At 40.4% G+C, this 13,895-nt stretch overlaps 2 protein-coding genes across 3 annotated transcripts in view; one reads left to right on the forward strand and one right to left on the reverse strand.

Annotated features, from left to right (window-relative positions):
- The window catches only part of LOC136776796 (netrin-1-like), a 114,186-nt gene extending 104,006 nt beyond the window's left edge, over nt 1-10,180 (forward strand). The window contains 3 exon segments of the mRNA XM_066732646.1: nt 5,014-5,082; nt 6,402-6,612; nt 6,717-10,180. Of these exon segments, the coding sequence (XP_066588743.1) occupies nt 5,014-5,082; nt 6,402-6,612; nt 6,717-6,861 (425 nt within the window). The 3' untranslated portion in view covers nt 6,862-10,180.
- A 329-nt stretch (nt 10,181-10,509) lies between these two features.
- LOC136776917 (fatty-acid amide hydrolase 2-B-like) lies at nt 10,510-13,832 on the reverse strand. Of its 2 annotated transcripts, none has more exons than XM_066732846.1 (10): nt 13,505-13,832; nt 13,075-13,191; nt 12,764-12,972; nt 12,456-12,682; nt 12,061-12,390; nt 11,706-11,998; nt 11,537-11,632; nt 11,307-11,465; nt 11,058-11,240; nt 10,510-10,975 (listed from the first exon to the last, which is right to left on the reverse strand). In XM_066732846.1, exons 2-10 carry the CDS (start codon nt 13,096-13,098, stop codon nt 10,886-10,888), a joined length of 1,611 nt encoding a protein of 536 aa, XP_066588943.1. In that variant the 5' UTR covers nt 13,099-13,191; nt 13,505-13,832; the 3' UTR covers nt 10,510-10,885. The 2 variants fall into 2 exon arrangements, with proteins under 2 accessions (XP_066588943.1, XP_066588942.1); XM_066732845.1 differs by having other exon boundaries at nt 13,075-13,204; nt 13,505-13,831.
- Between the last annotated feature and the right edge of the window lie 63 nt (nt 13,833-13,895).

The raw sequence follows: 13,895 nt of genomic DNA on the forward strand, positions 1-13,895 counted from the left end.
GCTTGCGAAAAATCAGACTTCGATCGTACAACTTTTGAAAACCCAAGCTTTTCTATATAAACTTCCTTTATTTATTCTTGAAAATTTTGTCGTGGTCTGAAAGCGCTGCCACGGTTTGTGACAAAGATATTGATTGTTCGCAGCGTTGTTACGCGAAGGGAAAAGTTTGTTAAAAATAATCATAATAATTACTTTATGACGCGTATTACGAATCACACAAGAACAATTAATTTTCCTGATTTTTATAATGGAATACATAATCGTGAATATTAAGCACAGTATTTTTAATTACAACTTTTTTAAAACTCATGTTCTCGAAAAAGATGGACGACCGAAGATTAAAAAAATGCATTATTTTTTATTTTACGCGTTTATCGTTTATAGAAAGAAAAAAGAATGAAAAACACAGATAAACACTAAATTAAGTCGCAAAGCTACTGTTAAATACAAGATATTAAAACGTATATTTAATAAGGAGCGATTAGCCGAGTGGATAAGACGCCAGACTGAAGAACACGAGGTTCCAGGTTCGAATCCCATCAAGGGTGAGATGCAAAAATCGGTTTTTTATTTGAGAAAAACAATTTTAACAGGTTGTACAAGTCATTACTAGTAATATTGGGATCTGACACGTGGGCGGAGTCAATATATATAGATATATAGAAAATTCAATATGGCGCAGAAGTGCCTAAGTGTCTAAATGTCTATTGAAATTACAGGAGGGTTATAATGATTTCGATGGAGAATATCTGTACAAACTTTTCTCCCAAATTCAAAAGTTTTAAGGTTTTCAATAATAAATTGCAATTTATTGAAAAATATCCATAAGAATCAATGTAAAACCCGGGCTTCCTCTGCTTTCATTTTTTACCGCTTGGAGCGCTTCAACTATGTCAGATCCCAATATAGATATGTATACTTACACTGTAATATTATATAAATGCAATTTAGCATTGGCCAGTGTGTTCCTCGAACAATTTGCGTTTCTAAAAATTTAAGGATGCAGGTTCCAGGCGCGCGTGGAGTGAGACGGGCCTGGCGTGTGTGGCTCTGCACCGTCGGAGGAGAACAAATATGTACGACGATGAGATGACAGTCGGGCAATGTTCCACTTATTCCGGCAGCACACACATTGCTGTTCCGCGAGGAGAGGAGCACGACGCGCGATGACAGTCTCGTCTCGCGTACCGCGTGTTCTACTCATTGTCGTCAGGCGCGTCGCACTCCATGCGTCGTGCACCCAACACCTTCGCGCCGTGTTCCGCAGACACAGGCGAATGGACAATTTCATTGGACATTTAAAATTCAACGTGTCAGCCCGTGCCTCGTTCCTGTCTCGCCCAATAAAAGCACTATAATGTGTAAAACCGAGTAATTCTTCCGTAAAATATACTACAATTTCCCCTCAACGCGAGCGTAAGCTCCAGCAGCGCAAACGTGACGTTAAAAACGCTCGAGTTTTCCGTACGTCTCTTCGGCCATAGAAACGGAACGGAAATTGATATTCCTATACACTGCGGCAAATTGAAATTGATAGCTGCGAGAGCAAATGTGCATCTTTGCGGTGTAAAAAGGAAAGAGCGGCTTGAAATCGATAATAGAATATGAGAATAACGCAAGGGTGGTTTCGCGTGCAGCGGTGTGCGGGCGCGTTCCGCTCGTTCCGCTAACTGACCAAATTAAAGGCAATTTGAATTTCGTTTGAAATGCAATCGATAGCCATACCTACACTCCAAACGCGACTCGTTATCAAATAAAAATATCGAAAATTCCGTGGCCGTAATAGCAACGTGGTCACGTCCCATCCAGAGGGCCAACACTCTTCCGGACTCTGTGGTGGATGGAATTTGCTGAATTCTGTACACGTAGAGACCTAGAGGGAAAAGTAAAATGCGCCTGGGGGGGGGTTCGTCTAGCTACAGCGACCCCCCGCTTGTTATTTGAAATTCGAGCCGGGAAATATTTTTGCACCGCACTCACACACACGAATGAGAATTTGCATCTCTCTGGAATTTCGGGCTCGTTGTTGCATAAACCATTCGTCATTAGAATAATTCTACTGCAAAGGACAAAGATTGCTGTACGCGGGAACAGTTTTTGCCTGATCGATCCAGTTTCCTTCCGGGTGACGTCGAAACGATCTGTGCAATTGGGAGTCTGCGAGAGTCACAATTCCGTTGATCGACGTAAAATAGTCTGGTTGTAGAGGAACGAAATAGACCGGGTCACTCTCCTCTACTCGACTGTCCCGCGCGCAAGAAGAAAATGAGAAATTCAACGATAACGTTATAACGATCCAGCGAGCGTGCGATGGAGCCATAATTCAGCCTGTTGAAAATTTTCATAAGAATCTCGGAATTTCATCGGAGAAGCTCGCCTTCTGCCAAACAAAACAGTCTCGGTATGCTCGATTAATTCACGTCAGTCCGGATCTCTCGAGCGTTCAGAACTTGCTCAAACACGATAAACGCAATTTTTGAAGATACCAGCCACGTGAATAAACACGAATGAAGAAGTCGATGGTATTTATAGCCGATGCCCGGGGCGCAAGGTCTAAACGGATTAGGCTATTGCTCAGGAGGGAAAAAAAGCTACGATAATAAAAGGGGTGGGGGAGAGGGGAAACGACGAACGAGCGAGAAGAAGAAGGATTGCAAATGGCGGACGCGAGGTGGGTCAGCGCGCGACGCCCACGCCACCTACGCGCCATTTTTGTAGGTTATGTAAGGACTGTGTTTGTAAATGGTGCGAATCCCAGGCGCTACTTGGACGTGCCGAATGAATGAAGCGAATGAAATGAATAGGCATGGGCGTCCGAGGGACGCACCGTGTGTATACCTTCGCTGGATGAATGCGGCTTGTCCAAAGGACGCTGGTGAATGGCAACATTCCCCCCCCCCCCCCCCCCCCCCCTCTTGACTTACGCACGTCGCACAATGGTAGCTCGCAGCGAGCTCGCGCGGGAACCGCCGAGAGGCCGAGAATCATCTTCCTTAACTCTATCCTGAATGCTCTTAAAAAGGAACCGTGCTATAGATCTTGCTCCGTCGGCGAACACCTGTACAATTATTTACCTGGCTGGTCATTAGTGAACGGTCGTTACGTGCAAATGCGCAGCTCTCCGGAACCTTATTGCCCATAACTTACTCTCCCCATTGAGTTTACTCGCCGCGCGATACTCGGCCACGTTTACACTCGATACTTATTGCGTCACATTTGTCTCGAGCGCGTGCGTTTGTCTCCGTTTATCCCTCCTCGACCAATGCCAACGCACGCCTATGCTCCCAGGATTTATCCGCCGTTGCGCCAGCCAGCGAGAGAGCCCGGAACAGCCACTCTGCAAACACAATCGAGCGAGACCCGACGGAATCTTAAATCTGCTTCATTTAATATATCTCCCAACAACCACGTATTATTTATCTACGCCGCGAGATTCCGACTCGATTAAACGCGCAAATATTTTATTGGCTCGTTCCGCTTTCCTAACTGAATTTATCAACTCGCAATCTCCAAGACTTATCTCCACAACTGTGGACGGGGTTCCGTTGTACGTATACCTTTGGCCATTAAGCACACCAGGTAATTAACGGCCGCGCTCGGCTTCGCTCTACGATTCTTAATGCTTCTTCTTTTTTCTTTCTCGCGTAATTATCGCGGCGTTTATGAAGCATCAAAATTCGTTTAGTAAACAGTACGGCGTGCAGTGCTTATATCTCTTCTCTTCCCGCTGGGATTTATCGAGCTTACCTTACTTTACACTGAGAAAGAGAGAGAGAGAGTAAAGGGTCTCTTGGGGTTTCTTACATTTTAAGATTAACTCGTCAGCGAACGTATTATTACGTCTAATCGCTATAGTAACTGTGGGGTGGGCGCCCTCTAGGTCCTCTGATTTATAACGGCCGAAGGAGGAATCGCTACAGGAATCCAATAAATGTATATCGTCTGCTAGTATAAGGTCCCTAAAGTGAAATTAACTAATACTCCGAGTATATTTATCCACTGACAAAAGACTTTCGAGACAAATGCATTATTACGATATTCCCTCGAGAAAAGAGTAGACGAGACTTCTGGCGATTGTACAGTTGTGGCTTTGCAGATGTTCCATGAAGAAAACCTTTTTACTCCTTATTGTATGGTCTTCTTACAGCCAAGCTTTGCTTTGCCGTTTCCCTGCCTCTGTGACTCATTGCATTCGATCCAGCCCGCTCTATTTCATCTCCGCAATTTTTCTCGCCAAAATATCCCATAACGCCCCGTACAACTTCCAGCGATATTTATCTCCAGTGCTAATACTAAATCCCGTGCTGATCGTGGTTGTCGTCGTTTGAGAAAACTCTGAATAACAGTATTCAATGTGAAAAAGATGTTTACATGGGTTAAGCAGAAGGATATTGATCGTAGAATATCCCAAGTATTGTTTCCGAGAAACCGACGCGACTGCGAAGCTTTTTTCTCCGCTATACTGCATTGTTTGTTTACTCTGAGTGACCCGTTTGACTGGCATGGATTATATCGAGGGAGTATTTCTTATAGTAGCAGGTGGGTAATTCGGGCGACCCCTGGGAGATTATCGCGTCACGTCGATTCGCATCTGTCGAGAAACGATCTCGGCTCATCCCATTCCGGCACTAACATATTGCTCGAGGAATTAATTGAGCGGCCCCCAGGCCAACCCAACGGACGCTGACCACGCACGAGATAATCTATGGATGGCCATGGCCGAATCGGATAATAGATGGATAGATAGGTACAGCCGCAGGAACGATATAATGGTCGATGTCAAGTGGGAGACACGAGTAACTCCCTCCCCCCCCCCCCCCCACCCCCCACTCAACCGTCTCCTTCCTTAAGTGTTTCTCGTTCGGGACGTCGATAGGCAGCATCTCTTCTCGTAACACGCTCCTCTCCACCGTGCCAAACAATGTACTTATAGCGGTCGAACCGACGGCCAATGCGCTTCGATCCAATCGAAATCCTGGAAACGAACCTAACCTAACTTTTTCTTTCTTACAGATCAATGCGGAAAGTGTAGAGTCAGCACGAGAAGGCTCAATCTGAAAAAGTACTGCAAGCGAGACTACGGTGAGTAAACACCTTTTGCATCTTTTTTTCTTTCTTGCGTATATACGTTCTTACTTTGTTAGCGAACAAGCGATAATAGCTTGGCGTATTAAGGATCCTCTCTCGCTACGCGGGAATCAGTCGGTCGGTTTGTTGTTCGTGGTCGATTTTTCCCTGGTGAAGCGAGCGAAGGGGAAAAGAGCAGTTTTCTCGTTTGTTTTGGAATCTTTCATTGAAAAGTACGAGCGCGTCCGAAGTGCGGCGTTCGGAAATGAAAGGCTCGCTCGCGTTTTAACGCGGGCAAAGCGGCGGGTCTTCAATAATAGAAAGGTATGCTTTTGAGCCGTGGTCTGGCTTGATTCAACGCAGATAAATCTTCAACAGGTCTGCACTTAGCTGTCTACGACTGAGAATAGAAGCCGAAACGACTACGGTGCGCGTGACAAAACCAATCGGTGCCCTCCGCCCGCTGCGCCATCTTCTTGCACTTCGAGCAAACGAGCTTTCTCCGCTCGACCCCCCCCCCCCCCTCTCCCGCGCCCCTCCGCTCTAACTCTCCATCGCTTTGAGCTCAATGGATACTTCCGACGATCCGCTGCTACCACAATAGCTGCCAGCAGCATCACTCTTTCTCTTATACCCGAACGAGTTGATTCCAATATCATTTCGTGACATCGCGATACCGGTCGGTTTATTCTTCGTGTACAAGTCGGCACTGTGTAGAATGATTGCGCAAAGAGTTTGAAAAATCGGGTAAAAAGAACAATCGTGTATATATAATTTACGAGGTTTTTGCCGACGATAAAAACGGCAGAATTGTGAAGGGAAAAAGTCGTTAATAAAAATGGGGCTGTCGCGAGAGAGATGTTTTCGACAATGTCCGACGGTGTAAAGTATACATATAACAACACCAGCGCTTTTCTCAATGTTGGAGTAATGAATGGTTCGCGATTCACAAGCAGCAAGCGTTCACGGCCCTATAGGCCTTGTCGAAAGGCTAATAGTATCCCTGTCCCGTGCACGACAGGATCGATGCAGCCACGTAATAAGAGCAGCGAGAAAAAATCAAACTTGGCTCTCCGCTACCTAACCTCTTCTCCGGTCTTCGAGAAGCGTTCCGCGAATATTTTCGGCCCAAGCCTCGGCAACGTACATTCTTTGCTGCTCCATTGAGAAAATCGCGTCGATGCTCTCTTTCCTCGCGAATAACATGTACACAAATGGCCAGCGGCTTTGTTTTCCTCGGAAATTCGGCTTCGCCGTTATTCCGAGAATTTAATTGTGATTCGAGTGGAGAGGTTTGTTATTGAGCGATACTCACTGTTGTTGAATTCTTACAGCTATTCGTGGAAGAATAACGGACATGCACAAGAAAAGCGACGTCTCGCAGTCCGACGGCGGAACATCCACAAATTCCTGGGTGAGGTTCACCTTCAACGTTAATTTCATCTACAAGAAAACACCGAATTCCAGGATCCGTCGGGGCTCCATACCACTCTACGTACACTCGGCCGATTTGGGCTGTAGATGCCCCGAAATTAAACCCAACAAGTGAGTAGGGAAAAAACGTGCAATTTTCTAAAGCATAGGAGCTACAGTAATTCGATAACTGTACAGAATTATCTCATTCCTTATCTTTTAATTTATCTTCGCAGGAAGTACCTGATCCTGGGGCAAGAGAGCGATGGCGGCGGACAAGGAGGATTAACGGTTACGCCAAGATCAATCGTGATCGAATGGCGTGATCAATGGAATAATCGTATGCGTCGTTTTCAACGACGCGCCAGGTCGTGCCACTGAGGAGCCTCCGGGAGGCCGCACCCCCACATCCGCAAGAGTCCGCAGTCTTGATTTGCCACTCGCCAGCATCGAGCGATTCGACCTGGCATGGCCCATGAGCGGTTACAACAAATCACACCGGCACGGCTGATCATCCGCCATTTATCGCCTCGACTTTCGCCATCTTGAAAACTAACCTTAAACATCTCTCGAGAGACTCGACGGTTCTCAACGCGAGTCTCACCTTCATCCATACGATCCTTAACCGCATTCGTTATAATTTTAATAATTTATTATACATATTATTACAAATGGAGATATTTTTTTAATTCTTAGAGCCTCGAGAGAGTTGGTTATTCTTACTGGTAATCAGATTTTGATGGACGCGAGAGAGATATCCGCCATGTTGTATTCCATCTATCAAGTCTCTCACTTAGGTTAGGTTGACGAAAGCTATTCAGTATTAAGCCTCGAGGATGAAACGCGTGAAATTTGTAGGAGACAAAGCTCGTATAAAGCGTTTGCGTTGTCGTAGCTATATCATATTTTGGCCATAACACGGAATGCCTAACCGCACTTCTCTCGCAATCCCCACCGTTGAGTTATGCGAGGGCGCGCACGCTCACTCGCGCTCCAGCGAGATATTCCCCGTCTAATATTAGGCCGAAGCGACGCCGTGTGCCGCATGGAGAAGCGCTCGAGCCTACACACGCACAGCTTTTGGCCAGGAGAATAACGCTGAACTCAAATATAGCGAGAAATTGCACGAAATTGCCGCTGGGATTTATGATGCATAGCATTCATTATGCAAACGAGCAAGTATAATTTTCGATAATGATCCTGATGGAAGGCTTCTGCTGCATTGGGAATCCCAAGGAGGGCGAGAGTTAGCAAGAAGCGATCAGCCGTGCCAATATTTTCTCGAGTGCCAAACAGGTCGTCAGCGAAAATTAATTTTGATGCATCGTCTATCTCTCATGCGTGAAAATTTATTAGCCTGCGTATGTTACCGATAATTTCCCTCGAAACTCGTTTTGTATACTGCCCTTCATTTTTATACGAGGAACATGTAATCCTTGCGCTATCTCTTTCTCCTCTATTTTATTATTATTATTATTATTATTATAATTATTATTATTATATTATTTTTCGTTTATACGAAGGTTGGCCGGTTTGTGGAACCAAAGCCACAAATGCGATTTATCGTAGCCGTTAAAGGACTGCTCTAAATGGCGCGGAACTTCTTCAACCTGATCCCCCCCCCCCCCCCACCCCACCCCACTCTTCTTCGACCCTCGTGAATCCCTCTCTTTTTATTTATTTATTTCATGCCCACTCGATTGTCGCGTGTCGACCATACTTTTAGGGATATCGTAACGCGTTCGTTAAATGTAGATTTTCTTGTACATTTTTTATATAAATTATTAAGATCCCCTTTTCTAGCTGGTATTGTACTGCGTAGTAGTGAATGGTAGAGGCTATAATAAGCACCGGAACGTATTATAACAGAGCTCGAATTATCAGCTGGTAATTCGAGCTCTGTACAATGATCAATCTGAAAAGTTCTCAATTCGCCAAGTGCTTTCGAGTATCGCTCACCGAAACATGCGAAAGAGAAAATTGATTGGATGTTAGCAATAAAGTTATGGGAAAACAAACGAAAAGCCTATTTATTAACGTTATTTTCAAATACTTAAGCTTGCTAGTATCTAATGTACTGGTGAAATGTGACTACGAATTTCGTCCGCTTGCGAAATTAAGATAATATCGGCAACAACGTCATCATCTCCGTATTGCCTTCAGTGATGTCATATCGATTCAACGAGATTTTTGTTAGTATGTAAAAAAAAAAAAAAAAAAATGAATACATCACCCGCTAATGATCGACCATCGATTCGACCACGAAAGTACACGGAACGTATCCAGTATGAACAATTATATTAATTCCGGTACCGAAATTTAGGTTTCGCTGCTTTGGGATCCCTTTATTAAACCGTTACGCCATATCGAAACCTCTAAATCGAGAGACTTGCTTCCATTTAAGTAACCCGAATGTTTGTACAATATATTACTAATTACAGACAGAAAGATAGTCGTTCTCTGTACGATATTTTATATTCTAGAGGAAACGCGTAAAATACTAACTATGCTCTATCGAACACGGTCTATAAAGCAACAATGGACGACGGTAAATAAATGTACTTACAAATCCTATGATAAACTACTGCAGATTTCACGCACGAGTTATTATTCTTCCGATTATTTCTCGGCTTGATATTATTATAAATCAATGAAAAATCGAAAATGCGAAACGCGTGGATCGCTCGTATTCGCTCAACGACTGTAAGAAATAATCTATGAAAATCGTGCTAAAAGCTCCCGTACCATTTTGTACAATGAAATTTCATAACAATCGGAGATAGGTAGAGAACTTTTAAATGAGTAGCAGACAAAGAGAATTGTTACTGTGTGCATGGAACAATGCCAGCTTTTAGACCTAACCTCTCCGTCGTCTATGATATAATTATATGTATAAAATGTACCAACATAAGATAGATTTAGGTTAATAAAAGTTATTATACTGTTCTCTATTCATGATTCACGCGGATAAGTCTGAGAATCTCATACTAGTGAAAATTAAGCGGTAATAATTTTGCAGAATTCTGCATTTTCTTTTACCAGCTTTCACTAATAATCGCGATGGTCATTGTCAAAGGTGATCTTAAAAGTGGAAAAATTCTTAGCACCATGAAATGATATCAACACGGTGGCAGTGTTTTTCCAACTAAACTCAACCAAACTATTATGACTACTGTGGCGACACCGCTACGACACTAGAAGAATCTTACAAATGTTAAGCCCAACAAACGCTTGACCAAATACATACGTTTGCTTCTTTCATTCAACGACTTTTTATACTTTCAAACGATATACCTTGTCTTTTTTTTTTTTAATCTTTTACACAAATCATCAAACTCTATATCTTATGAAATTGAATTGGTTATATCGGATGAAACATTAATAGCACTGTTGACGCAGTAATGATAAGACGTTAATCATTTTTACATAATAAGATAACAAATTGTTTCCAATCGGCAGAATGATATTATAAGTAGCGCTAAATTTCTATGAAAACAAAATATACGACACAATGGAATTTTGGTCAACGATATTATCGTAGATCGTACGTCATGTCACGATAAGTGTGCTATTTATACCTCCAGGATACTAATATCAATTGCTACTATACCACAAATATGACTTATTATTAGACTCAATTAAATTATTAAGTGTACCATTGTGTATTGTGGTGTAATAAATGTGATTAGTTATATGAGAAATAAACGCAATCCTTAAATACAGGTTGTTTCATTCTCCTTAAGATAATTTTAGAACTCAGTCGGTATCGAATCGTATCCCTCAATTTTCACAACACGTTATCTTGCTGCTTAGAGCTGCCGATACATGAGATCGCATTGATACCTGGTATCAGTATCTTGTTATATAATAATATCTCACGCGCGGCGGTGACTTTATAATATGAAAAATCGTAAGCAACTGGCCAGAGTTCGTAGTGGGTAAGTGGGTCGAATTAATTAAAACTACATACATAATGAGGAATTACTGAAGATGACTATCATGTTTCTCCTATGGAAAATCTTTTAAGTCGTATTAACATCATTATAATTTATTCGAATGTATACATATTTCATTTCTAACTAAATATATACGATAAGTAAAAAAACTTGCCAAAGTATCATAAAAAATCTACAGAATTTGCGTCATTAAAATAATTATTTATAGTCATACGTTAAATGAATCATTGTGACGCTTAATAATTGAAGTATTACGTGAGAATGACATTTATATTTTTAATATAAAGAAAATAGAATTGTATACCATATAACCAGAATATTTGCTCGAGCACCTAATTGTATAGATAAATCAATTGTACAATGAATATATCTATTAGTTTTTTCTTACTGTTTACACCTCTTAAAAAAATGTAAAAAAAAAACATGAGAATAAATATGAGCATCTATGTTTATGATGGCGGTACCCAACCACCAAAAGCTGCTTCGAGTTCCTTTGCAACAGCTATGCAAAGATGATCATTATTGGGAGCAGCAGCAACCTTTACACATTTTTAAAATATAAATTCTCATTAGCTAGATAAAACAGCTATAATAATCAAAATAGATTAAATTTAAAATTACCTGTATCCCAACGGGTAAGCCATTCTCGTCCAATCCAAGGGGTACTTGACAACAGGGGATTCTAAGTACGTTAAAGAGACACCAATAACCGAAGTTATAAGGTCTGAAGAAAGCAGAGTAATGATAGCTAGCAGGGAACGGAGCAGATGGATAAAATAGAACTCCATTGTCTCCTAGTTTTTCCTATAAGAGTTAAAAAACAATATTATTAAAAATACTTGTTAACAATAAAAGACTTTATAAACATACCAGTAGATAAGATTTCATGCATGCAGTAGTAGCTTTTGCCCATTCTGGATCTTCCTTAGGTAAGTAATCTTCGTCTAACAGCTTTACTATAGCTGCTAACGTTAATTCGCTTGATCCTTTTATTAATTTAAACAGCTCTGTTTTAGCATTCGCCCGATACTGAAATTTTTTTATTTCAATTTAAATACTATATAAACTAAAGAAACTATATTTATCATGTAAAATCGAACCTTTCTATTTGTAATATCATATTTGAAATCAGCTTCTTCCTGACTCATCCAGAATCTCCATAATTTAAAGGTATACTCCGTTCCCGGTATTTTAATCTATAAAGATTTTTACCGAATATTAGTATTTTAATAGAAAATATTAAAAATTTATATTATACAATTAATATACTTTCTGAGTTGAAGCTGCTACATCTTCGAAATGTCTTACAGCCTTTTTCATAGTATCCTTCATTGTTTTACTCATTTTGCTCGCTTTCAAGTCTCCAGATCCTTCTTGATAAAATATATTCAGTTTAGATAAATCAACGTTCTCATCCAATTTTAACAAGGATACTTTATCCCCAATTAAAACCTTTAATAAGGGTGCTAGGTCTTCAGCGCGTTTGCAGATTGGCCCTGCCTGAGCCATAGAATTTGGAAAATCCTTTTGCCTTAAGCCAACTCCTTTAAGGGAGGCTAAATCTGAAAAATATTACAATACTGATTTTAATATGTGAATTTAAAGAAGAAACTGAGCAATTTACTTTCGGATGGCTTGTGTCCAAACACTCCATTGTAAAATGCAGGCATTCTGGTAGATCCACCAATATCGCTGCCAATTGAAATTGCTGAACCACATGCAGCAATTATTGCACCTTCCCCGCCACTGCTACCTCCAGCAGTTCTGGTATTATTGTAGGGATTTCCAGTTTGACCATAAAGATTGTTCCTTGATTCCATCCATAAATTAAGCTCAGGAACGTTAGTTGTTGCAATAAGTATTCCCCCTGCTTCTTTTAAGTAAGCTACTACAGTAGCATCTCGAGGAGATTGATAATCCTTACGACTCAATAGTCCTAAGGTGTGAAGCATACCTGTAAATAATATGCATTATAATGGAAATCATGAATTATTCATCATTTGGTAGAAACATACTTACCTTTGACTTCATTGCTTTCCTTTGTGGTAAAAGGTATCCCTAAGAAAGGCTTCAATTTCTTTATTTCTTCGGGATTTATACCACTCTCAATTAATTTATCAACTGCTTTGGCTTCTTTTATAGCCTCTGCATACCTCTCTTCGGTAATTGCATTAATTATTGCATTGACTTCCTCACATCTATCAATAAAGCTCTTAACGACATTTTCACTTGTAACTTTTTTGTTTCTACAAAACGCGATTGGAATGTTTTAGATATTTTATAAGAATAAGAATCAAAATGTAGAGTAGTTCTTGCTAAATAAATACCTAATCTTTTCCGCTAAAGAAATAGCACTCTCCAGGAGTAATGGATTTTTTACAGGTGGTACCTTTTTAGCTTTACTATCATAAATTAACCCAAAAACAAAGTCTACAACGCAATCAAAGAGCCAATGTATCTGAACTATGATACAGTGCAATAGCTCGAAAAAAAGGTTTTTAAATGACCCAGCCATTGGTGGACATAAAGCATGATCCTATAGAAATTTGTTGAATATTAATAAACAAATTTAATTATAGATAAAACAAAAAACTTATAAATGTATTTGCTAATATTAGAGATTCAGAAAACTCATTACCTCTTTTTTTGTATTAATACACATGTTTGTTAGTAGCTTTTAAGATTATATATTCTTCCAATCCTTAATATTTAATACAGCAGCTGCTCGTGAAATAAAATATGCTCCAAACTCCAACTGCCAAATATTTCTATCAATTGCAATTACCAAAATTACAAGATTAAATAAAGTAAAAATTGAACAAGTATAAAAAGGACTTTGCAGTAAATATAAAAGAATTGGACATTAATATTTAATGCCACGTTAGCTGAGCTACTAAACCGAAATACGTTCGAACAGCTGAATATATAATGACGAAGTGTGTAATATAAAACAGATTATAATTGCTTTAAATATTTTGAATGGTATATTAAGTAAGTTTTGAATGGTTTACAATTTAAAGAAAAATTAAATATTATTATATGATTGATGTAGCAATTAAACTACTTACATTTGCAAAGAAAAAGATAATATTGAAATTCAACTCGTTGACACACTGTAATTTCTCAAATTTTATTAAACAGGTGTGCACAGCTCATTATCGTCAACTCCAGTTACGTAGTTACCGTGTCGGTGGCCCGGAGCTGTCACTTGTCTTTGGCAGAATGTTTTCAATCAAGTAGTAAATCGTCTGCTTCGCAAAGCAGTGATATGCATTGTGCGAATGTGCGATGCCAGAAATCAGATGGAGCATCAATCTGCAAGAGAAGTGGGGGTACTCACACTAACTCATTCTCCACAACGTTATATGGCATAAAGTAAGCGAGTATCCCCCACTCTTCTTATTGCTGAAGCTTTTTCGGCTCTTTCCTTTGCTCCACTTTGCTCTCGTATTTGTTGTA

The sequence above is a fragment of the Prorops nasuta genome, unplaced genomic scaffold (genome assembly GCF_024137725.1).
Source record: "Prorops nasuta isolate Cenicafe-Biocafe unplaced genomic scaffold, Cenicafe_Pnas_1.2 PNAS00010, whole genome shotgun sequence".
Taxonomy (NCBI): domain Eukaryota; kingdom Metazoa; phylum Arthropoda; class Insecta; order Hymenoptera; family Bethylidae; genus Prorops; species Prorops nasuta.